We start from the raw sequence: 25,501 nt of genomic DNA, 5'->3' as shown, positions 1-25,501 counted from the left end.
CAGCAGACCCACCTTTCAGTTACAGTACAATGTAGTTAATAGCCTGCACATACTTTCCGCATTCTCTGTTATTCCCCTATTCATTAATAGGACCAAACAGAGAGCTTTAATCTCAGTCCAAACAAGTCCAATTCTTCGAAATGGAAAAGCCATCTATCTGAAAGCCTACAGGAAGGCTTTTTTTCCAACAAGGGCAATGGAGAATGCATTCACAGAACGGTACAGCCCAGTCAGCTCAAAGTAGGACTGCAGCACCGCTTGGCCCAGTGTGGGCACAGCTCCTAGACTAGGTAGCCTGTTCCTCTAACATAAGTAAAAGGGATAGGGGTAGAATGGGTTGAGTCATGTTCTGATTTAGTTTGTTAAATATAGTTATCCTTTAAAGTGATTGTAAATGCCCATTTTTTTTATAATATATTTTTTAAATAACAGGTTTATATTTACCTGCTCTGTGCAACTGAATTACATAGGGCGGCTCTTCTCGGTTGCCCCGCATGTGCTCCTCCTATGGGAGCACTCGCACGGGCTCACTTCAGAGCCCCGCTGTCTGCGTCTATAGACTCGGTTCCACCCCCCTCCCTCATCACTGGCTTTGGTTGGCAGCAGTGGGAGGCAATGGCTCCCGCTGACTCAACAAAGCCACTGAGACCAGGAAGTGAGTGGAGAGAAAAGCTACAGATGGGCACAGGGCTGGATCAAATGAGGGCTTAGGTAAGTTAAAGGGGTGTGAGGTGGTGATATAAGGAATGCATTTAAGGCTGAACTCCATGTTCAACCCCTCTAGCTAGATAGGATTTTTTGTCTGTGAGTCAGAGGCGTGTTAGAAGCTTGGGATGAGTCAGCCTGGGAGTGAGGCAGTGAGGTTACCTCAGTAGCGCTAGGAGGCTCTACAGGTCAGGGCTTCTGGAGCCCTCCCACAGTTCTAGAAATTGCTGGAACTTTATAGAAGAGGGGCAGAGGAAGGGAGGAGGCCTGGATTTGCATTTTTGAGGGAACCTGGCCAATCCCCAGGCAGGAGGCCTGGCATGGTGGCTAGGACAGCCCATAAATATGGATGAGCCTGCACAGCAGGGGAGTCAGGTGAAAGATGGAGTGAAGGAAGGCGCTAGTGTGTGCAGCCTGGGAGGGGGCCCCAATGGAGGAGGGGCCTACCTACAGGCTAAAGCTGGACAAAAGACTCTCCACTGTCCCACAGTCTACTGGGAAAGACAGCCTGTCAGGAAGGAAGGAGCCAGCCCAGCGTAAGGCCTGAAAGCAGATGCAACTGACTAAGTTACAGGAAAAGGACAGTGTGAGGACTTCTACACACCCTGGGCCAAAGAAGGAAGAGGGCAGTCAGGTACAATACCCGACTAGTTCTCGCTGGGAATACTTCACTGTAGATCTTGGAATCCCTTGCTCAGGGACACTCTCAAGATAGCCAGGTGGATGAGGAGATTTTCATCTGGGGACTGAGGTTCACCAAAGGGGACTCAGTGCTCCTTCCTAAGACTGTAAATGATTTTTGACCATTCTAGTTAAGAAGTCATCCTCAAAGTTGTACAGTTCCTTGGGCATCCCTAGACCCCATCCAAGTTGTGAAACCCTAATAAAAACAAAAACACCAAACTCAAGGACTGTTTTACTGACTTTAGATGAGAGTGGTGGCAGATGCATGTTGCCTAGCTGTGCAGAGCATACGGGAGGACCCAAAAACTCAGCGGCCCTCAAGAGCTAAATGCGCAGATCAACTACATATATGGGAGCCTTTGCAATTCTGAGATTTAAAAAGCTGTGCCACACAGCACAGCTATGTCTGACAGGACAGGAGACCTGATTTCTCTCTGCTGTGGTTCAGTGACACTTACAGGTCTTGTCCATTCCCCAGCCTGTGAATGGACAGTGAATGGAGAAGCAGTAGACTCATTTAATCATTGCTATGCTCTCTCCGCTTGTCAACATGTTCCTTGCACTGCAGAGCAGCTGATTGGCTCCTTGTGCTGCTTCTTCCACCCCCTGCTATCCAGGGGACTGGCTAATAGCAAGTCAAATTCAGGTATTTACACAGCTTGAATTAAATAATACATGTAAGGATGTATTAAAGAGTACAAAACTGAATTAATTAGTATATTTTATATCTGTCTAGAGTTCAGCTTTAAATTCTATGCTTGCAGTGGGTCTTGTTGATACAGGCCGGCCAGTGTGCCTCTGGAAGCTGTAACATCTATGATGACCCTCCGAGAACACAATCCAAATCGCTTCCAGTAAAACAAACTATTCCTTTCAGGCAGGCGTGGAGAGATGCTGCGAAAGCACAAGCCGACACACAAACCCCGCTTTGTTCCCTAGAGGAAAAGCTGCTGTGAAAACCGCAGAAACATGCGATTCCACAGTGCCGTATAAAACAGCAAACCTGCCCTTGAAGTTAAACAGAACTGGAGGGACCAATTAACTGTGTGTGTGTGTGTGCGGCCGCCCATATCTGCTACATACCGCTATGCCGGAGGCACCCTGTTGTGTGGATTAAAAGCAAAAAAGGATTTATTATGAATAGTGAATGCTAAGAAGAACTCCATCAAGGCCTTTCCTAGTTCCAGTTGCCCATATGACACAACCCCCTACGTAGTTTTATAGAAGATTTGTCCTCAATTCTTTAACCCCCAAATACAGTTACGGCTTGTATCAACAGGCTTGTGTTCACGTCAGAACTGCTTCTCTCCCTATACAAGTCAATGAGAACCCTAAAGCAGCTTGAAGCAGGGTGATGCAGCTTAGGAGGTCAACAGTGGGTTAAAAAGAAGTCAATGAATGCACCTGTCATGGACTCTGAGGACCAATACGTACTTTTCCGCTTTGGTGAGTTATGGTAGCACGTTTCAACATACATTAGGTGCGTAAACTTGTTATGTGCCATTCACTTGGAATAGCATCCTGATGCACTTAGGCAATACAGCTCCAACACAATGTAGCTCACCAGCTTGTATTATGGTGCGCTGCATTACCAAAAATGGTGCATATCCATTTTCTTGAATGTTTTTGGTTTGTTGCCAGTCGTTCCCAGATTATTAAATAGGCAAAGTAGGCACAGACCTATGAGCCCCATGTTGTTTATGGGCCCTGCGACAATTAATTAAAATATTATGGATTTGCTCTTGAAAGAAAATTTCAATGAAGATTTCTTAAAGAAGAAATCTAGGAAAAAAGTATTATTTTCCCATGCAGTGGGGCTGTGCCCACCCTGCATGGATTAAATACTTGTTTTTGTCTAGGGGCTCAGAAAGCAAAAATATACTTACCTATTCCGCTGTTCCCCTGAGAGCAAGACTGGTCCCTGTAGCTCCTGTTCCCCCCCACACGTTAGAGGTCTTGTGAATGGGCTGTTCCTGACGTCTTCATGCCCATAGAGTGGATCTGGGCGTGAGGACGGCAGGAAAAGTACACAGCTGGACATGGGGGAGCGCAGTTTTCTGGAGGATCGGAGGATTGGGTAAGTACAGTTTTTACATGAGCCTCTGGAAAAAAACGAGCACTTAACCAATGCAGTACACATCCCCACTGCATGGGGAAATAAAATTTTTAACCGGAATTCTGCTCTAAATTGATAGAAAAAAATGAATGAATTCAAATATATTAAATTAAAACTTTACATTAAAGACCTTAGAGCCCTGGCACCCAACTTGCGGCCCTAGGGCTGCATGCGCCACGTTGATGTGTGGCCCTCGGACCTCAGCAGCCTGCGGTGGGAACATTGATTAGCGTAACAGCATTGATCTCTACTAGCCTCATGTAACATGTTCCCAGTTTCATATTGACTTCCGCAACACATCCCCAGCCAACAATGTAGCATATCCACACTCTCTAAACCTCGTTTCCTCTATTGAGTCTATGTCTACAGTTTCTGACAGTCCTCTCAAGCATTACATATATTGAACTTATGTGTGGCCCTTTGGTGATGTCAGGGGCTGAATTTGAGGTCCTCTTTAGCTCCTACGTCGACAACCCCTGCACAACAGAGAAAATTCTGTACTAATGTAATGTGCCCAATAAGTCCATAAACCATAGACATCAGGTTCACATTAGAGTCTGTCTCTTGAAAGCTCATCTTCTCTCAGCTGTTAGTTTGTAAAAAATGTTGGTGCAACCTACCTACGTGTACTGTACAGTAGTGATGGTCATCTCTATCTAGCCTACTTAGTTCATTGTTATCCCACTAAATCACACGAGAAACCTCCAGAAACCTGCAAGGGGAGCCCCAAGGTTTCGACTGCCTAGGTTCCTCCACAGAGTTTAATGCGGCACTGCTGCCAGCCTATTCATTTGAATGGGATGCCAAAAAGTGACACTAAACTCTGGTTTAACCACTTCCAGTTCAGACACTTTTACCCCCTTCCTGTCCAGGCCAATTTTCAGCTTTCAGAGCTATCACACTTTGAATGACAATTGCGCGGCCATGCAACACTGTGCCCATATGAATTTTTTTGCATTTTTTTGAAACGGATAAAGCTTTATTTTGGTCATATTTATTCACCACTGGGATTTTTATTTTTTTTGCTATGTAAATGAAAAAGTCAAAAAATTTTGAAAAAAGTGTTTTTCTTATAAAATTTTGCAAATAAATAATATTTCCTTATAAATCTTGGCCAAATTTTATTCCGTTATCTTTTCAGTAAAAAAAAAATAACCCAAATTAGTTTATAACCAAAAATTATAATTTTTAAATATTTTACATAAATTTTTTACTTTTTTTATATTATTATTTATTTTTATTTTTTTTACATACTGTCACCCTAGCAGTACAGTGGCATGGTGGCACTGTACTACTTGTGGGGGAAGATGAAGATTTTTTTTTTTTACACCGATTGCTTTTACACCCATAAAGGCTGCAAAAGCAATCATTTCTCCTCTCTAGCTGCATTCTTGCAGCCATTGAAAACTACTGAGTGAGCTGTGATTGGTCACAGCTTGTCACATGGTACAAGGCTGTTGTGAATAGCCTTGTACTATGTGACCTCTGTGATCATTCACAGATTTCACACGTAGTAAGCAATGATGTCAGAAGTGATATCTTGCTTACTACTCTGCATGTGATCACTGATTGGTCAGTGATCAGTGATCATTTTGGTCATATTTATTCACCACTGGGATTTTTATTTTTTTTGCTATGTAAATGAAAAAGTCAAAAAATTTTGAAAAAAGTGTTTTTCTTATAAAATTTTGCAAATAAATAATATTTCCTTATAAATCTTGGCCAAATTTTATTCCGTTATCTTTTCAGTAAAAAAAAAAATAACCCAAATTAGTTTATAACCAAAAATTATAATTTTTAAATATTTTACATAAATTTTTTACTTTTTTTATATTATTATTTATTTTTATTTTTTTTACATACTGTCACTCTAGCAGTACAGTGGCATGGTGGCACTGTACGACTTGTGGGGGAAGATGAAGATTTTTTTTTTTTTACACCGATTGCTTTTACACCCATAAAGGCTGTAAAAGCAATCATTTCTCCTCTCTAGCTGCATTCTTGCAGCCATTGAAAACTACTGAGTGAGCTGTGATTGGTCACAGCTTGTCACATGGTACAAGGCTGTTGTGAATAGCCTTGTACCATGTGACCTCTGTGATCATTCACAGATTTCACACGTAGTAAGCAATGATGTCAGAAGTGATATCTTGCTTACTACTCTGCATGTGATCACTGATTGGTCAATCAGTGATCACATGATTGTGACCTCGCACAGAGGTCCCGTCCGACGATCGGTGTTCCACTGTGTCCGGAGGACACAGCAGGCAACAGATTGCGGTGCTGCGCGCTCCCAGTTAGCGTGCACAAGCAGGGTGCGGGGAGGCCATTTATAAACGGCCACCCAACCTTGCACTGCCACTGTTCGGCCATTTATAAACATGAGCCAGACGGGAAGTAGTTAAAAATTCTGTTCCAGTATGTGTTCTTAACTCAAAAAAGTCCCTTCTATTTCTCTCAACCTCTCCTGAAACTCCAAATTAAATGGGTTTTTTTTGCCTCTGTGATCAGACTTCCTGTTAGAGGGTGGCTACGTTTGTTCTCCATGGTCCTACAGTATGTAGGATCGTAGCCACCACTCTTCCTGAGATTGTTTATGGATTATGAGATTTGTGTGTGCATACAGCAGTACATATCACCACAATTAACCTGAAGTGCCCATTCTAAACACATGGAAGTGAGGGGAGAAAGGGAGAGGTTTGGGAGGTCATGGAGGTTACATGTAATCAATTTCATGAAAAAGAGATTACAGTGTCAATAAGTAGTGGATGTGTATGGATTATTTTGTGGAGAACAAGGATATTGTTTAGCGTCACTTTGATGCAATGAACATTGATGCATGAAAAAACTACCAGTAACGCACATGCATTATTGAATTGCCAAGGTCTAAATGGGCCCTGAATGATCCCAGAATTTATAGTACACCAATGTATGTGGTGAAGACTTCCCCTTAATATAAGATTAATAATATGCATGAAGCCAGAAAATATGTTCCATGATACCAAAGGACTTTTCTGAAGCACTGAGCACGCTATAGACAATGCAAAAGATTACATCACCACAGCTCCTTGGTTGTTTTCTGCTTCATGTGTGTGAGTTGAATTGTCGGTTAAAGTGGTCGTTAACATGAAATATGAACAAAACATATCAATCTATAGTGGGCACTTGTCTCAATCCAGAGCACTAAGGGGATTATTTACTAAAACTGGAGAGTGCAAAATCAGGCTCACTTCTGCATAGAAACCAATCAGCTTCTAACCTCAGCTTGTTCAATTAAAGTGTTACTAAACCCACAACAGTAATACCAGTCTATATATGCAGTAAAGCATGCTTGTTACACTTACTGTGGAACCTAAGGGGTTACTCCTCCGCATTGTGTAAGAAGGCTGCTTGAACCAGTCTTCTCTGATCCTCCCCTTCTTCCAAAGTCCCCAATCCATCTGCTGATAGTACAGAGCCCTAGGACGAACTCTGCACATGCTCAGTTTCGTGTTTGAGGAGGGTGCATGTGATCGGCACAGGGCCAATCAGCGCTCTGCAGAGGGTCAGAGGTTATGCAGCCTCATAGGACAGTCAGAGGATAATGAAAACTCCCCCAAGCTTAAACCAGTGCTTGGCCAGACACTGATATAAGTCACAAGACTGCTATGTACTGCTGAAGAGAAAAGGTATTTATCAGTTGATATTTACTAAAATAATTACATTTCCATGTTCTATGTACTGTGAGAGACCAGATACAGTGAATGCAGGGTCCTGGGTTTAGAAACACTTTAGGCTTTGGCAATAAAACCTGGAAGCTGATTTTTGCGCAAAAGTGAACCTGATTTTGCACTCTCCAACTTTAGTAAATAAACCCCTAAGTGTCATTAAGTGTGATATCTGTCTGGTGTCTCCTTCCTTTGCTATCAGCATGATACACTTCTGACAAGTTTTCCTGACACCAAGAGTAAAATGGTGACAGAGGAGGGCACAGCCTGTGATTGACAGACTCATCTCTGTTCCTGTGTGAAGGGGGGTGTTTGGATACTAACATTTCTAGGCAATGTTGATCCAGGGAATATCCGATTGCCTCTCGGGGGATCAGGAAGGAATTTTTTTCCCTGCAGGAGCAAATTGGATTGTGCTTTGCTGGGTTTTTTTTTACCTTTCTCTGGATCAACTGTGGGTGTAGGATTATAACTTTTTTTTTTTTATGGTTGAACTGGATGGACTGTTGTCTTTTTTTCAGCCAGACTAACTATGTAACTATGTGTGTCCCTTTCCTCCAATCAGCTGTCAGAGTTCTCACAGAGTTCTTCACAGTGTAATTTCAGCTCTCTGTCCCCTTTTATCTGACAGCTCAGGCAAGCTCTATAAACTCTGGACTTTGAATGGATGTAGAAAATATAGTGTTGCAGATAAACAGGTACAGGAGGATTTGTTTCATTTCTGTGTATCACCTGAGGCCAGTCACTTCACTGGGTATACGGAAGGGATCACAACCATTTCATGGTGGCAGAAATAGACTTTTTTGGGTGTCAGATCCTAGAATACTTATTAGCTTCTGTAAGGAAATATGTACATATAGTTATAGCAAAAATTCTACATATGTACATATAGTTGCCGATTTTTAAAAACACGAACAGCGGAATGAACTAAAAATGTGATCGTGCTAAAAACAGAAGGATGTCTTGTCTGTTTATAGCAAGTACACCAGCTCACATTTAGCTAATTAGCTCATCCTTGCAGTATTCAGTAATGAACCTGCTGGTCATTTCAAATGATTACTGAGCTGCGCATTTTTCAAACGAGTAAACTGTTGCCAGGAATTGGAAATGTACCTGAATTCCTACATATACTTTCCTTTCTAATTGCAGCGGAGTTAAATTGGAACGATGGGCAAAGTCAACGAATGACATATACAGTATGATGGAGTCTGTTAGCAGCATCAGTGCTGGATTACCTAATAGGCAGAGTAGGCACCGGCCTATGGACCCCCATGCCATTTGGGCCCCAAAACAACGGATCAAAATAAAATTGATTTGATCATGAAAGAAAATTCCAGTGAAGCTTTCTCAAATTGTTTACAACAGATAGAAAAACTGAATTAACTCAAAGAAATGTAAATTTTCCAATAAATACTTTATAGAGAAAATACAGCATTAACCTCCCTGGCGGTCTAACTAATCGATATTTCTGAATGTCAGAGTGGTACATTGTTTTTCATGGAAATTTGTTGTTTTATATTGTAGGCCTGTAATTCTTAGGAATAATTTAAATCTGTCCAAACAAGAGTCTAGTAAACATCCCGGGTATGATAAAGTTTGAAACACGAAATCATAAATTGTAATATAATAAATAATTATAAAAAATAATAATATAATAATATTAAATTAAATTCAATAATGTATACAAACCAAAAACACTGAAATTTGGAATAAAGCGCCAAGTTCGCACATCACTGAGCAAAGTCGCAAAATCGTTTTCAGTGTCTGATGATGAATTTCCCCACGAATCATTATCACTCAATTCTGCAAGTGGTTCTGATTTACTATCGCTGTTCTCTAGCCGGTCTAAAACCGATTTTGACCTAAAGGGACGCTTTTTGGACGCCATGGACGTTTCTCAGTTTCCAGGCAGAAAGAACAGTAAAAATGCAGGCAGGGCGCCGGACAAAGCACTCGGGACAAAATGTATGTGAAATGGTTTGATACAGGAATGTTATACTAACAGATTCCAATGTATTGTGTGTATGTCATGTTTTTACTTTTTTGAATCTCCAGCCGGTTCCGCCCCCTGCATCCCAATGCTCACAGGGAATGGACCCGGGAGATGGCATCGGCTGTAGGACACAGCAGGAGGGCATCGCGGGATCGCAGGACAAGGTAAGGATCGGGGGGATCGCAGGAGAAGCACTATAGAGTCATCCCGAGTGTGGCTCGGGGTTACCGCTTTTGGTACTGAAAATTAACCCCAAGTCACACTCGGGATTATCGCTAGGAAGGTTAATGTAATGTACCCAATAACAACGTAAAGTACATAAACCGCAGACATCAGGTTCACAATACAGTTTGTCTGTTAAAAGCTCATCTTCTTTCAGCTGTGAGTTTGTAAAAACTTTTGGAGCAACCTACATACACGTAATGTACATTAGTGATGGTCATCTCCATCTAGCTGCCGAAGTGCATACTACTCAGTTCAATGTTATCCCACTAGAGTGCACAAGAAACCTCCAGAAACCAGCACCCCGCCCAAGAGTTTAATACGGCACTGAGTAGCATCAACAAACCTGCTGGGAAAAACAGACAAGTAGCTTGGACCCTAGGATTAACCTATTGCTATAGATGTTATAGTAGTAATTAGGCTAAAGCAGGTATCACTAAATGGCGGACCGGGGTCTGGATGCGGACTGAGTCACTGTCCCATCCGGACCCATGCGGTCCCGCTATTTAGGAGCCTTTTCTTCCCCCAGCCATCTCGTGGTCATCCTTAGAGCTGACAGCGGGAGGCAGGACAGTTCTGGATGGAGGGCAGAAGCTGCCCAAGGTTAACAAGCAGGGGATTGGTTGCTAGGATGATGGGCAGTCCTAGCAATGAATCACTGTCGGTCAGTCACTGTCTGTGTAAGGTAGGAAAGGGGGGGGGGGCGAAGTAAAGGGGCTAAGGACATAAGTGTGAAGGGGGGCTGATGTGAAAAGGAGCCAAGGACTGAATGTGGGGGGGCTGAGGACTGAATGTGGGGGGCTTAGAACAGTAATGTTGGTGGGAGCTGAGGACCATTAAGTGGCGGGGGGACTGAGAACAGTAATATGGAGGGATGGAGGACAGTAGTGTGTGTGTGTGTGTGGGGGGGGGGGTTGAGGACATTAAACTTAAACTGGAGGAGCTGGGGCCTGAAATGTGAGAGGCTATGATGTGGGGCGCTGGGAGCATTATAGTGGGGGGGTGCGGAGGACAGTAATGTGGGGGACTAAGGAATGTGGTGTGTGGAGGCTGAGGACATTAAAGTGGGGGGCTGAAAACTGTATTGTGGGGTGCCTGAGGACAGTAACGTTGGGGGGGGGGGGCTGAGGACAGTAATGTGGGGAATGGAAAAAAAGTGGAAGAGTACTCTGAAGTGAAGGGGGCAGAGGAGAGTACCGTGTGTGTGTGTGTGGGGGGGGGGGGGGGGGTTGATGTCAAGGAAGTGTGAGAAAGAACTGTGAAAGGGGTGGAGGGGGGTGATGTAAAGCGGAAGTTGAGGACACTCATCAAAAGGGGATCTTGCTGTGAACGAGGAGGGGACTGATGTGCAGTGAGGACTGAAGACACTGATGTGAGAACAGGCTCGGATCTGTATATGTGCATTTGGTGCACACGACATGGGTAGGTCAGTCCATTCATTTGAAACCCCTTCACGCCTAAGGGTAAAACAAATCTAAAGGCCTAAGCACAATTCTGCACCGTTGACATGTGATAGCAAAACCGTACATATCATCACAACTACTTTGCAAATCCAGGTGGATTATACCTTGATTTTTTCAGGACAAATTGGGCTTTCATTTGGTGGTAAATGGTAATGGATATCTCCTGATTTTTTTTTTATTATCAAAGGAAAACTGGCCCAAAATAGTAAAAAAAATCCTTTTTTCTTATTTAGCTATGTGTTTCTTGTTATGACCATAACCTACCACCAAAGAGCAACCCAAAATAAATTCTCCAGCTCTTGACGATCGCAGCGATACCATATATGTGTATGTTATTTGTTGTTTGTACCCGAAGTACAGCCCAGAAACCATAGTGCGCATTTTGTTTTTGTCTTTTTTTTTTTTTTACCTAAAACACACTAACACTAACTGACACTGATACCAATTTTTTTTTAAATCTTGACCTTTGACCCTGACCTTTGACCTTGACCCTGACCTAAACACTAACCCTGGCACTGAACTAGATCAAACCTTGATCTAGGTATTTTTTTTTTATTTTTTATTTTATTTTTTTAATATTTATTTATTTATCTTTTCTTTTTTTTTTACAAACTTTTTTTTTTTCTTCTCTCTGACAGGAGTTCGAGAGATACAATGTATCTCTCTTTCTCTCTTCTCCATTCATAGAGAGAGAGAGAAAAAAAACAAGGGGGCCGGGCTGCACAGTGACTGATCACTGTGATAGCCAATCAGAGGCTATCACAGCGATCATGTGACCCGGGCCTGGGAGTTCCGGGTCCCGATCGTTAGAACGGGACCCGGTGCTCTCAGTGACACCGCGGTCTCGGTGCTGGGAGCGCGCTGATGGGCGCGCTCCCAACACAAAGACAGGTACGCAAATATGCGGCCCCACGGAAAAAAGCCCAGGTCCGTGAGGCCGCATATTTGTGTTACGTCGCCGTCAAGGGGTTAAGAAACACGAAGTCCCCGACCGTTTTTTTTTTTTCAAAATCGCATTGCAGCAACACGTGGTTTGGCGAACGCGAAAATGCACTGCAGGTGCCTACATGACATTCGGACCTCTGATGCATGAAAATTTTACTGCCCGGACCTTGATGAATTTTAATTCAATACCCCTGGGCTAAAGGATTCCTTGGTTTTTAACTAAGTGAGTCTAAGACTAAAGCTCCATACTGAACTCTTGGGATGATTTTTATTGCAAAGTTTGCATACATCCTTCTTGAACAATTGCTGTGAGGCTAAAAATCACTATAATAGTCAACACCACCGCAGTGATAGCAGCAATCTTCCAAATTCTGTGCCAAGCGGTGGCCCTTCTGCATAGAAACCACTTGCTTAGCAATACTGCCATTCACAGAACACTGTATTTTTTTAATGAATACAAGGCATTCTCTGATGATGGATGAGTTGGTGAGGCGAAACGGTGACATCACGGTCACATTCAATCACTATTAAAGTACAAGGCGTTCTGTGAATGCTGGCAGTGCTAAGCAAGTGACCTCCTGTGGTTAGTGTGCAGAGGGGAAGTCATTTGACTCAGGACCTGGAAGATGCAGTAGTGCTGGCAGGGGCAGACTTACAACTCATGGGGCCCCCGGGCAATAGGGGATCATGGGGCCCGTGTCCTTGCCCACACTCAAAAGCCTATAAAAAAGGTACCAGGAGCATTTCACGGGGCCCCCTACTGACCCTGGGCCCACGGGCAGTGCCCGAGTGCTCGAATGGTCAGTCCGCCCCTGAGTGCTGGCTACTACAGTGATTTGCAGCTTCCGCAGCAATCGTTCAGGTATGAATACTTATATTGTTCCAATTTTCTTTGGTACATACTCTACAGGGCAGTGCCCCCATGCCATTTGTTTGCCAATTTCTTGCCTCTTAGCCTAGAAAATTGTCATTACTGTTTTTTACCATTTAGCTTCCATTGATTTCAATGGGGTTTGGATTCACCAAACCTGTCTCAAACCACACCCAGATACATTCAGCTTATCCCCAGTCCCTAGGGTTGTCTGTAGAGCATTAGAGGGATGGCAGGACCACAAAGCCTAATTCAGTCCAGGAAAAATAATTTTTCAACACACATAATTACAAAGCCAACATGTTCTAGGGGCCCAACCCATATGGTAGAAAAATATATCTGAGATAAAAAATATTCTTCCCAATTATATTGACATATATTTGAAATGCTACAATTTTGGCCATATTCAGTATATTTCAATAAATATATATATTGCATGTTGAAATGCGTTTTTATTACAAAATATATGAAAAAAATTTAAAAAAATACATTTCAAGTATACTGTATGTCTATAAAAATACAAAGCTATATGAAAAAATATATGTTAAAATGACTTTTTTATACGTTAAAAAAAATCTGAAGAATATAGATAATATATATTTAAAATATATTAATATAATATATTATTTAATAATATTTTATATATTGTAATAAAAACGCATTTCAACATGCAGTATATATATATATATATATATATATATATTTATTGAAATATATTTTTAAATATATTGGATATGGCCAAAATTGTAGCATTTCAAATATATGTCAATATATTTGGGAAGAATATTTTTAAAATATATTTCAAATATATTTTTCTTCCATGTGGGAAAACTCCTCTTCATCAAGGCTTGTGTGCTGGCAGTGTATTCAGATTTTTACTGGATCACAATTTCAAAACTGTAATGGATGAACAGAGTGCAAGGGACAACTTGATCTTCACTAGAGCCTCCTGCAAGGAGTGATGGGCCGGTTATTCTAGTGGCTCCTGGGCTACTTTGCTAAAAGCTGACACAACCAAGACACAACCAAGAGATTGCAAGAATAGGATGACTATGCTGCAGAAATAGGGTGAGAATAATGGGAGATCCTACCCCAGGCTGAGGTCAAGGTAGGCAACAAAACAATAGTTGGTGTGTTGGGTAGGTGCAGCGTGGTGTGGCAGTAAGCACACGGAGACCCAATTTGCAAGAATCGGTATATTCTAAAAGTAGTTCAACAGTACAACAGGCCTGGATGGGAGACTTACCTGTCCGGCATCACTTACAACTGTGAGGCATAGAGTCAGAGGACTCAAGAATGCCGATAGCATCTGCCACAAGGAGTGGAGTACAGCCTAGATGTAGTCCCTGCTCACTTGCTACTCTACTGAAACCTTTCCCTATCGCTAGCACTGTCCCTGGCAAAAGGGGAAGCTGTCCCTACACTAGTCACTCGCATAAAGCATGTCTAGTCACTCACATAAAGCATGCCAAAAAAAATAGACTCTGTCTAACCCTGCCACCAGGGTTACATGGGACATGAGCTTCCAACTGGATCACTGCCTGTGTGACAAAGGAAATCATAGAGAAACCAGGTTTCCCTCAACTGCCTCTCCACCTGCATTGCTGCTGTGCCTGAGCACCTCTTGAGAGCAAGAGAGTAACAGGAACAAGCAGAGTTGGCGACAAGGGCTGGAGACATGATCAGAGTCAGGCAATCTGAGTAAGCAACAGGCAATAGCAGGAACAACAGAATCTCAAGCACAGGGTAGCTAGCAAGAAATCATGGCGTTGGTCACCATGAGGGAAGGAGCCAACATACCCTCTTGGCCTGAGATCACACCCAGCGTCAGCAGCACACTCCAGCGCACACGCACAAGCGTACATGTTCCAACATATGCACATGGTCACAGTTGTGGACACAACTGCCCGTAGCCAAAAGGCCACTGTGTGTGACACACTACAGGTGGACAGGATGGACCATGGATGAACTTACATGGATGCTTGAGGTACAATACCGATAGCATGAGATCCAGGTCATCAAAATGATGTGTTGTGAAAAATAAAATTCTTACTGGACTGAATCAACCTCTAATACTCTACAAAAAGAAAAACTGACAGCACAAATCAATCAGCAGAGGGCTGATATCAATTTATAAGGAGCTACTAATACAACCACAATGTGCTTATCACATTGTAATACAAATTAAAGGACAACCAAAAATGTGGACAGGAACCTATTGGTCTACAATGGGGTCATGTGATGAAGCCTTTCCCGATGCACAAAATGCAAATCCTCCTTTAGCCGCTGTGGCTTCAGGATCAGACGAGACGTATAATGTAATCAGCAAATCATTCTCCAATCATTGACTAATGAGGGGAGCAATTTTTAAGTTTGCTGATGAGCTTCATTTATTATGTTGACATTGTCAAAAAAAACACTTGAAGAGAAGTTCAATCAAGGTTCCCATCAGTTTGTTTTCTTCTGGAGAGTAGCGTTACCCAATTTAATTCTGCTCAAGAAAAACAGACTCATTCAGCCAGGCATGGATGGGAGCTGTGATGGTGTCAAGAGCACAGCAAGGTATAGCTGCCAATCAGACTTTAGTTCACTCTTGGTCTGATGAGGAAATCTAATTGGCTTCCAAAAGTCTCTGCCCTTTTGCGCTTCTTAAAACCCTACTTAACCAAAGGTCACTAATGCATAGATGCCCAGAACAAATTTAGCAGCATTGGTTAACTTGACAAAACCTCTATGGCTAATTTGCCTACCTATTTTTTTTTACTGTATTTTTAAAGATATACACTTACCGGCCACTTTATTAGAAACACCTTACTTGTATCCCCGTTTGCCTTCAGAAGTGCCTTAATTTTTTGTGTCATAGATTCAGCAAGGTTTTGATAATATTCCTCAGAGATTTTGGTCCATATTGACATGATAGCATCACACAGTTGCTGCAGATTTGTCGGCTGCACATCCATGATGTGAATCTCCCATTCTGCCACATCCCAAATGTGGCTCTGAGGAAGAGGCAAGTCCTCGAAACGTGTCAGCCTATTGGATGTCTACATTCCCCATTACGGACTGTTACTCAGCGCGGTGTTGACCCAGCTGTTCTTTATGACATGCCTTGACTTTATTGTCGTTTGTGAGTACAACACCTATTTTATTTCTTATTAAACATTTTTTATGGTAATGCACTTGGCCTGTGTGCCCTCTCTTTGTTCTTTCCACATCCCAAATGTGCTCTATTGTCTTGAGGTCTGGTGACTGTGGAGTCCATTGGAGTACAGTGAACTCATTGTCATGTTCAAGAAACCAGATGATTTGAGCTTTTTGACATGGTGCATTATCCTGCTAGAAGGAGCCATCAGAAGTTGGGTACACTGTAGTCATAAAGGGATGGACATGGTCAGCAACAATACTCAGGTAGGCCTTGGCGTTTTAAATGATGCTCAATTGGTACTAAGGGGCCCAAAGTGTGCCATGAAAAATCCCCCTGCCATTATACCACCACTACCTGCCTGAACTGTTGATACAAGGCAGGATGGATTCATGCTTTCATGTTGTTTACCCTACCATCTGAATGTCGCAGCTGAAATTGAGACTCATCAAACCAGGCAACATTTTTTCAATCTTCTATTGTCCAATTTTGGTGAGAGGATTGGCACCGGGTGTGGTCTTCTGCTGCTGTAGGTTCCACGTGTTGTGCGTTCAGAGATGGTATTCTGCATACCTTGGTTGTAACGAGTGGTTATTTGAGTTACTGTTGCCTTTCTATCATCTCGAACCAGTCTGCCCATTCTTCTGTGACATCTGACATCAACAAGGAATTTTGTCCACACAACTGCCACTCATTGGATATCTTCACTTTTTTGGACCATTCTCTGTAAAGCCTAGGGAAAGTTGTGCGTGAAAATCCCAGCAGATCAGCAGTTTTTTAAATTATCAGACCAGCCCGTCTGTCACCAACAAACATGCCACATTCAAAGTCACTTAAATCCCCTTTCTTCCCCATTCTGATGCTCAGTTTGAACTTCAGCAAGTCGTCTTCACCACGTCTAGATGCCTAAATGCTTTGACTTACTGCCATGTGATTGGCTGATTAGCAATTTGTGTTACCAGGCAACTGAACAGGTGTACCTAACAGAGAGGCCAGTGAGTGTATATGCCTATTTGGTACACTGCTTTATTAAGTACCTTTCTTGAGATTTTATTATTAGGTGACAAATGTTCAAAAATATTATTTTATAAAAAGTAGATCTAAACTATCAGCTGCAAGGGAGGGTGGTATAGGGAGTTCTTGCCATAATGTGCAAGAGGCACGTAGGGTAAGCGAGTGACACTCCATCTATGTTCCCCTCCTCAATGGGCGCCAAGTGTGTGTCACATGGAAGGCCTACCCTGGGGTGGGTTGTTCTGGGCTACGCCAGGCACCTGTAACAAGATCATTCTACTTTAGTCTGTGCCGTTTTCATCAATGCACTGGGACACCTTTGTCAGGCATGCCCAACAAAAGGGACCTGTGTGGCCCTGAAATATTACAGTAAAATGGCAAGGTGTAGAGGTGGGATCTGTAGCAAATATCAACAGGAGACCTGTAACATCATGAATTAAAGCATATATAGCCAGCACACCATGGATCTTCAAGATGACATCCATGTTTATTAAAGTGGTTACATCATAGCAAAAAAGGTGCAATATTTTGAAGCCTTGCAGGACTCCTGTATCAGGTATGCCCAAGAAAAGGGACCTGCATGGCCATGAAACATTACACCTTTACTGCTGTGATGTGATCACTTTAATAAACATCTGGGTGTTATCTTGAAGGTCCATTGTATGCTTTTACTCTTGACCAGTTGTGACCCGCTTGGAACTGTTCATGGGAATTCTCTGTTGCATCAAAAGAAGGCTCCAATTGGCTGCTCTTATCAGATTATTATGAGATCTTAAACAACTTATCCAAACATAAAATATAAAACTGAAGAATTACACCAAATGGCTTAGACAAGCCGTACAAAGAGCTAGAGAGGGAACACTGTATGTATGGGATACATACAGTGGGCACATTGGATACTAAGGTGGTTGAGAAAACACACCTATACAGTATTTACACTCACCGGCCACTTTATTACAGTCAGGTCCATAAATATTGGGACATCAACACAATTCTAACATTTTTGGCTATATACACCACCACAATGGATTTGAAATGAAACGAACAAGATGTGCTTTAACTGCAGACTGTCAGCTTTAATTTGAGGGTATTTACATCCAAATCAGGTGAACGGTGTAGGAATTACAACAGTTTGCATATGTTCCTCCCACTTGTTAAGTGACCAAAAGTAATGGGACAGAATAATAATCATCAATCAAACTTTCACTTTTTAATACTTGGTTCCAAATCCTTTGCAGTCAATTACAGCCTGAAGTCTGGAACGCATAGACATCACCAGACGCTGGGTTTCATCCCTGGTGATGCTCTGCCTGGCCTCTACTGCAACTGTCTTCAGTTCCTGCTTGTTCTTGGGGCATTTTCCCTTCAGTTTTGTCTTCAGCAAGTGAAATTCATGCTCAATCAGATTCAGGTCAGGTGATTGACTTGGCCATTGCATAACATTCCACTTCTTTCCCTTAAAAAACTCTTTGGTTGCTTTTGCAGTATGCTTTGGGTCATTGTCCATCTGCACTGTGAAGCGGCGTTCAATGAGTTCTGAAGCATTTGGCTGAATATGAGCAGATAATATTGCCCGAAACACTTCAGAATTCATCCTGCTGCTTTTGTCAGCAGTCACATCATCAACAAATACAAGAGAACCAGTTCCATTGGCAGCCATACATGCCCACGCCATGACACTACCACCAGAATGCTTCACTGATGAGGTGGTATGCTTAGGATCATGAGCAGTTCCTTTCCTTCTCCATACTCTTCTCTTCCCATCACTCTGGTACAAGTTGATCTCGGTCTCATCTGTCCATAGGATGTTGTTCCAGAACTGTGAAGGCTTTTTTAGATGTCGTTTGCCAAACTCTAATCTGGCCTTCCTGTTTTTGAGGCTCACCAATGGTTTACATCTTGTGGTGGACCCTCTGTATTCACTCTGGTGAAGTCTTCTCTTGATTGTTGACTTTGACACACATACACCTACCTCCTGGAGAGTGTTATTGATCTGGCCAACTGTTGTGAAGGGTGTTTTCTTCACCAGGGAAAGAATTCTTCGGTCATCCACCACAGTTGTTTTCCGTGGTCTTCCAGGTCTTTTGGTGTTGCTGAGCTCACCGGTGCGTTCCTTCTTTTTAAGAATGTTCCAAACAGTTGTTTTGGCCATGCCTAATGTTTTTGCTATCTCTCTGATGGGTTTGTTTTGTTTTTTCAGCCTAATGATGGCTTGTTTCACTGATAGTGACAGCTCTTTGGATCTCATCTTGAGTTGACAGCAACAGATTCCAAATGCAAATAGCACACTTGAAATGAGCTCTGGACCTTTTATCTGCTCATTGTAATTGGGATAATGAGGGAATAACACACACCTTGCCATGGAACAGCTGAGAAGCCAATTGTCCCATTACTTTTGGTCTCTTAACAAGTGGGAGGCACATATGCAAACTGTTGAAATTCCTACACCGTTCACCTGATTTGGATGTAAATACTCTCAAATTAAAGCTGACAGTCTGCAGTTAAAGCACATCTTGTTCATTTCATTTCAAATCCATTGTGGTGGTGTATAGAGCCAAAAATTTTAGAATTGTGTCGATGTCCCAATATTTATGGACCTGACTGTAGGTCCACCTTTTCAATGGATTGGTAACAGAAAATGCTAATCAGCCAATCAATGTAGACGTGGTGAACACGACTTGCTGAAGTTCAAACTGACCATCAGAATGGGGAAGAAATGGGATTTAAGTGACTTTGAACGTGGGATGGTTGTTGGTGCCAGATGGGCTGGTCTGAGTATTTAAAAAACTGCTGATCTACTGGGATTTTAATGCACAACCATCTCTAGGGTTCACAGAGAATGGTCCGAAAAAAAGAAATTATCCAGTGAGTAGCAGTTGTGTGGACAAAAATGCCTTGTTGATGTCAGAGGTCAGAGGAGAATGGGCAGATTTTGTTCAAGATGATAGAAAGGCAACAGTAACTCATGTCAATATGGACCAAAATTTCTGAGGAATGCTTCCAACACCTTGTTGAATCTATGCTATGAAGAATTAAGGCAATTCTGTAGGTAAAAGGGGGTCCAACCTGGTACTAGCAAGGTGTACCTAATAAAGTGACCAAAGAGTGTACAACCCCTTGTAAAAAGTATGGAATCACCACTCTTGGAAAATGTTAATTCAATTGCTTGATTGTGTAGAAAAGCAAAAAATCACAGACATGCCTCAAAACTATTTATTATTTAACATTTCTGACTTTAACCCCTTGGTGCCGGTGCCTCCTGGCCCTTTAAGGGTTTCAGAAGCCGGGAGGTGGGACAGGGTTTTAGGGTCATGTGACTGCCGTGATTCGCTGTCACGGCGGTCACATGATCGGGTAAGGTCCCGATCGCAAAAGGAGATCAGGACCTTTCCGTGAGTACCGGACATGTGCGCTGGGAACGCGCAGGGCACGCGCTCTCAGCACATATGTTTTTCTTAATTGCACACAAATGTGCAGCTGCTCGGCATCAAGGCCCAGACACCGGGAGGCCGCACATTTGCATGCGGCCAGTGCCAAGAGGTTAAGAAACATTTAAAAAGAAAAAAGAAAGAAAACTGTAGTCAGGTGCAACTGTTTTTGCAGATCAAACAGAGGAAAAAAATATGGAATCACTAATTTCTGAGGAAAATATTATGAAATCATGCAAAAAACCACTACAGTACACCACTAGTACTTTGTTGCACCACTTCTGGCTTTTATAACAGCTTGAATTCTCTGAGGCATGGATTTAACTATCGACAAACAGTATTCTTCATCAATCCGGCTCCAACTTGCTCTTATTGCAGTTTCTAGATCAGCTTTGCAGGTTGGAGCCTTGTCATGGACTATTTTACCACCATAGATTTTCGTTTGGATTGAGGTCCGGACTATTTGCAGGCCATGCCATTGACATTGGATATCTTTCTTGAAGGAAAGTTTTCACGGCTTTTGCCTTCTGCCAAGATGAATTATCATCCTTGAATTAACATTTTCCAACAGTGGTGATTCCATACTTTTTGCCAGGGGTTTTATATGTGTGCCAATCTGGTTACAGAAACTTTACTTCTAAATGTAGGCCAATAAGGTTTCTAAGACAAAGTTCTAACTTTTAAAGCTCTGTAAGTATGCTTATTGCACACCTGATGGGTCACTGGGGAAATTGTAAATCACTATAGTATTCGGAGCTACTACAATGATAGCTGCTATCCTTCGAATCCTGCTCAGGTTCCATGTGAATGGCTGCACCACTGTGGACTTAACACAATGGGTTGTTTGCTTACACCACCGCCATTAATTATATATATAGTTAAAGGAATACTAGGTGTTCTTTGAATGGATGAGGTAGAGATTGTGATGTCACAACTCTTCTTCTGCACATTGTCCAGTCGAAGAATGCCTTGTACGTATTAAACTAGAAAAGCTACAATTTCTGGGGAAATTGTGTGATGTGTTCTTGCCTCCACCAGTAGTCTACAACTGGAGTGGGCGGAGTAACTGGGTGGAGTGGATTGAGTAACTGTTGTGTGGTTGGAGTGGGTGGAGTAACTGTTGTGTGGTTGGCGTGGCTGGAGTAACTGTTGTGTGGTTGGAGTGGCTGCAGTAACTATTGTGTGGTTGGAGTGGCTGGAGTAACTGTTGTGTGGTTGGAGTGGCTGGAGTAACTGTTGTGTGGTTGGAGTGGCTGGAGTAACTGTTGTGTGGTTGGAGTGGATGGAGTAACTGTTGTGTGGTTGGCGTGGCTGGAGTAACTGTTGTGTGGTTGGAGTGGCTGGAGTAACTATTGTGTGGTTGGAGTGGGTGGAGTAACTGTTGTGTGGTTGGCGTGGCTGGAGTAACTGTTGTGTGGTTGGAGTGGCTGCAGTAACTATTGTGTGGTTGGAGTGGCTGGAGTAACTGTTGTGTGGTTGGAGTGGCTGGAGTAACTATTGTGTGGTTGGAGTGGCTGGAGTAACTGTTGTGTGGTTGGAGTGGCTGGAGTAACTATTGTGTGGTTGGAGTGGCTGGAGTAACTGTTGTGTGGTTGGAGTGGCTGGAGTAACTGTGAAAAGGTTGGACTGGGCAGAGTAACTTTATGGAGTGGGCAGAGTAACTGTGTGGAGTGTTTGGAGTAAAGATAGTAAACATTACACTAACCAATTGATTGATCAAATTTAAAAAGTGCACATGGCAAGATGATAGAGTGAGAAATGTATTTCAACTTTTAATTATTTATATAGCACATTTAATTGCAATGTTGTTGCCCAAAGTGCTTCATAGTTCATTAAAACACACATTTATAAAAAAACATTAGCAGCATTATCACCTCAAATACTCTCTACTGTAGAAAACTTATTTCTAAACCTTTAACCAGAAGCTGGCCAAACTGTCCGCAATTCAAAATTAGATTTCAAATAGGGCAGAGAAGAGCGGTTAAAAACAAACTGCTCCAAATTGCTCACTTCACTGGGGTCTTCAAATGGTCGTAGTTTTAAAAACTATAAGTCCTACAGCAAAGAGCTTTACATTGTGAGAATCACAAGACCCAGACCTACATTTTGATGCATAGTTTGCCTCTGAAATATTAAAAATAAAGGCACAGTCGCAGTTTAGAAATTGCCCTTCAAATTTGAGGTGTCTAAAGAGGAGTTTCAATGAATGTCAATGGGCGGCGTGAGTTGCAAACAAATAGTCATATTGTGAAAACTATTAGGACTATGGCTTAGCCGTGAACATTTTTAGTGGAAGCAGGGATAGCTGAATGTTTTGATATAAGATTTGTGTAGGTGGGCTTGAAAATGAGGGAGTGATGGCAGTTTAGAAATCATGTCCTGATTTTTCATCTCACACTCTAGCTTTTGTCAGCTCCCACTCTAGTTTTGAACATTTCGCCATTCATTCCTATGGGACCAATTTCACCACAAAAACGCTGATAATTTTGTGAGCCATTCGGCAAAACATTCCACAAAGTAATAGCACACCAATCGGGAACAATCCACACGTTTCAGTATATTACTGTCTATGTAGTGTAAAAACTGTGGGAGGAGTTAGGGTGGTAAATTTGGCTATAATAATAAGAATATATATGGGAGATAACAGTAAGTGGTCTTGCCATGTAAGAACACCTAATAACACACTGAGTTCTGTGAATGGACGCAGTGCCAAATACCCAACTCCCTGTGGTCAGTGTGCAGAGGGGAAGCCATTGCACAGAATCCAAGTAGGACATACAAATTGCAGCTATCATTGTAGTAGCACTGGCTACTACAGTATTTTCAGCTTCCTCAGCAGCTGGTATAAGTAATGCAGACTTACATTGTGCTAAGCTATTGTAAGAATGCAATATACCTGGAGTTTGGCTTGAAATCCATAAGCCGTGTGCAAGAACATGTGCTTGACTTGCACCAAGCAGAACTGATACATATTGATAATTCCAAAGCACACATATTTACTCTCAAAATACCACCACAGCATTGGCAGAGAAAACACACAAAAGAAAAATGAAAATCCTCTCACCTTTATTTTTTCACCTTTTATCTCCACCGTTTTAATCATAAAATCTACCCCAATGGTGGCCCCTTGGCCAGGAGGGAAAAGACCCTGCAGAATGAGAATTGATATATAAAACACAGAAAGTGACAGCAGAAAAAGACCAAGCTATCCATCCAGTGTGCCCCTTTTTTTATTCTTTCATTTTGTTTGTTTAACCTTTTAGTCTGAGTATAGATCTATGCTTGGAACATCTGTTTCAGTTTCCTCTGCTGTTCCTGCATTGATGTATTTATGACTGCTCTGGATGTAAAATAAGGATCACGTGTGCTACTGGTAGAAGACGTACAACAATCCAATCCGAGTTCCTACTAAACATGATTTTTTTATTTAAAGCTAAAAACTAAATTTTTTCCTGAATAGAGTATGGGAGGGTTATAACCCCTATCAGATTTTTGGCGGTAGTTTTGCCATTGGTGTCCTATTGGGCAGATTCCCTTTATTTCCTGGTCTGTAAAAAAAAAAGGAAGTGAGAGAAAATCTTTTCAAAGCAAATGAGATCCCCTCTTAGACAGTTATTACCAAAATACGTGTCCCCATTGGAACATTTCCCCTCTATTCTTGTTCTGGTGACAACTCCAAATTTTGGATTTTCCCTCACTTTCTGTCCTGAGGACAATGGTAACTAGAACAAACAGAGAGGGGAAATCTCCCTAGCAGGGACACTAAAAGCAGTAAAAATCTGACAAATGTTTTAACCCTGCCTTTTTCAACCTTCTAACCATGGAAGTACCCTTGAAATAAATGTTCAGGTCCCGGGGAACCCCTACTGAATATGATTTTGTTTGCAAATTGTGGAACATTAGCCACTCAATGAGAGACTGATGCTGGTGGTCAGTAGAAAGAATGCCCAGATACAAGGTTGGCTATTGGGAGAAATGCCCTTTACACTTGTGGTCAGAGTAGTGCCCCTATTAATTATTGGACAGTGGGAATAATGTTCCTCTTATATTGGTGATCATTGGGAAAAATGCACCTTAAATTGGTGGTCAGTGGGAAGAATGTTCCTAATATTGGTGATCAGTGGGAAGAATGCCTCTTACATTGGTGGTCAGTGGGAAGATTGCCCCTTACATTGGTGGTCAGTGGGAAGAATGCCCCTTACATTGGTGGTCAGTGGGAAAATTGCCCCTTACATTGATGGTCAGTGAGATGAATGTCCTTTACATTGGTGGTCAGTGGGAAGAATGTCCCTTACATTGGTGGTCAGTGGGAAGAATGTTCCTTACATTGGTGGTCAGTGAGAAGAATGCTCCTTACATTGGTGGTCAATGGGAAGAATGTTCCTTACATTGGTGGTCAGTGGGAAGAATGCTCCTTACATTGGTGGTCAGTGAGAGGAATGTCCCTTACATTGGTGGTCAGTGGGAAGAATGTTCCTTACATTGGTGGTCAGTGGGAAGAATGCTCCTTACATTGGTGGTCAGTGAGAGGAATGTCCCTTACATTGGTGGTCAGTGGGAAGAGGAGAACACACTGAAGGAGCTCTCTCTGAGAACCAGCGTTTTTCAAGCCTGGGCCTTGCCTGCTAGCTTCACCCAGGAACAGTGCCTGATCCTGGGGGAGGCCCTGGGAGAGATCCCCCTAATGACACAGGGCCTAGTGAGGAGGAGGAGGTGCATGACCTGACTGTGAGTCCAGGCCCTGGTGAGGATGTGGATGTCTTCAGACAGAGGATTATCGATTGGTTCATGGCTATTGGAAGAGCTCAGGGAAAGCTTAAAGTTTTGGTTTTGAAAGCTGAGCATAAATCCTTCAGTGCCAAATGCTGCCAGGCTTGGAATAAGAATCGATTGGCCATGAAGCCAGAGCTACAGCAAATGGAAGAAAAAGTAAAGAAACAATCTTTATTCTTGGAAAAGTTGAAAACATGAAGTGGAGCTTTTGCAGAGAAGTTTGACAATGAGAGATTTGCCAGCCAGACATCAGTGAGTTCTGTGGATCAGCAGCCTTGGGTAATGTATGACCCAGATCCATCTACCTCTGCGTCCCCCCCCCCCCCATGTCAGACTGCAGAGGTGTCAGCGGCAACCAGCCAGGGGGTTGAGAGTGAGCATGGCACCCTGACCGTCATCCAGCAAATGGAGTCGCCCCTGAGGGCAGACAGGTTCGCA

At 42.5% G+C, this 25,501-nt stretch overlaps 1 protein-coding gene across 1 annotated transcript in view; it reads right to left on the bottom strand.

The window, feature by feature from the left end:
• RAB30 (RAB30, member RAS oncogene family) overlaps nt 1-25,501 on the bottom strand; it is a 205,865-nt gene that overhangs the window by 6,246 nt on the left and 174,118 nt on the right. The window contains exon 3 of the mRNA XM_089676774.1: nt 23,355-23,438. Coding sequence (XP_089532900.1) covers nt 23,355-23,438 — 84 coding nt within the window. The remainder of the gene's footprint in view (nt 1-23,354; nt 23,439-25,501) is intronic.

This window comes from Staurois parvus, unplaced genomic scaffold (assembly GCF_062004578.1).
Source record: "Staurois parvus isolate SC_StPar_1 unplaced genomic scaffold, SC_StPar_1.0 ptg000173l, whole genome shotgun sequence".
Classification (NCBI taxonomy): domain Eukaryota; kingdom Metazoa; phylum Chordata; class Amphibia; order Anura; family Ranidae; genus Staurois; species Staurois parvus.
Note: the sequence above shows the minus strand (reverse complement) of the source record. Positions and strands in the feature narration are given on the sequence as shown.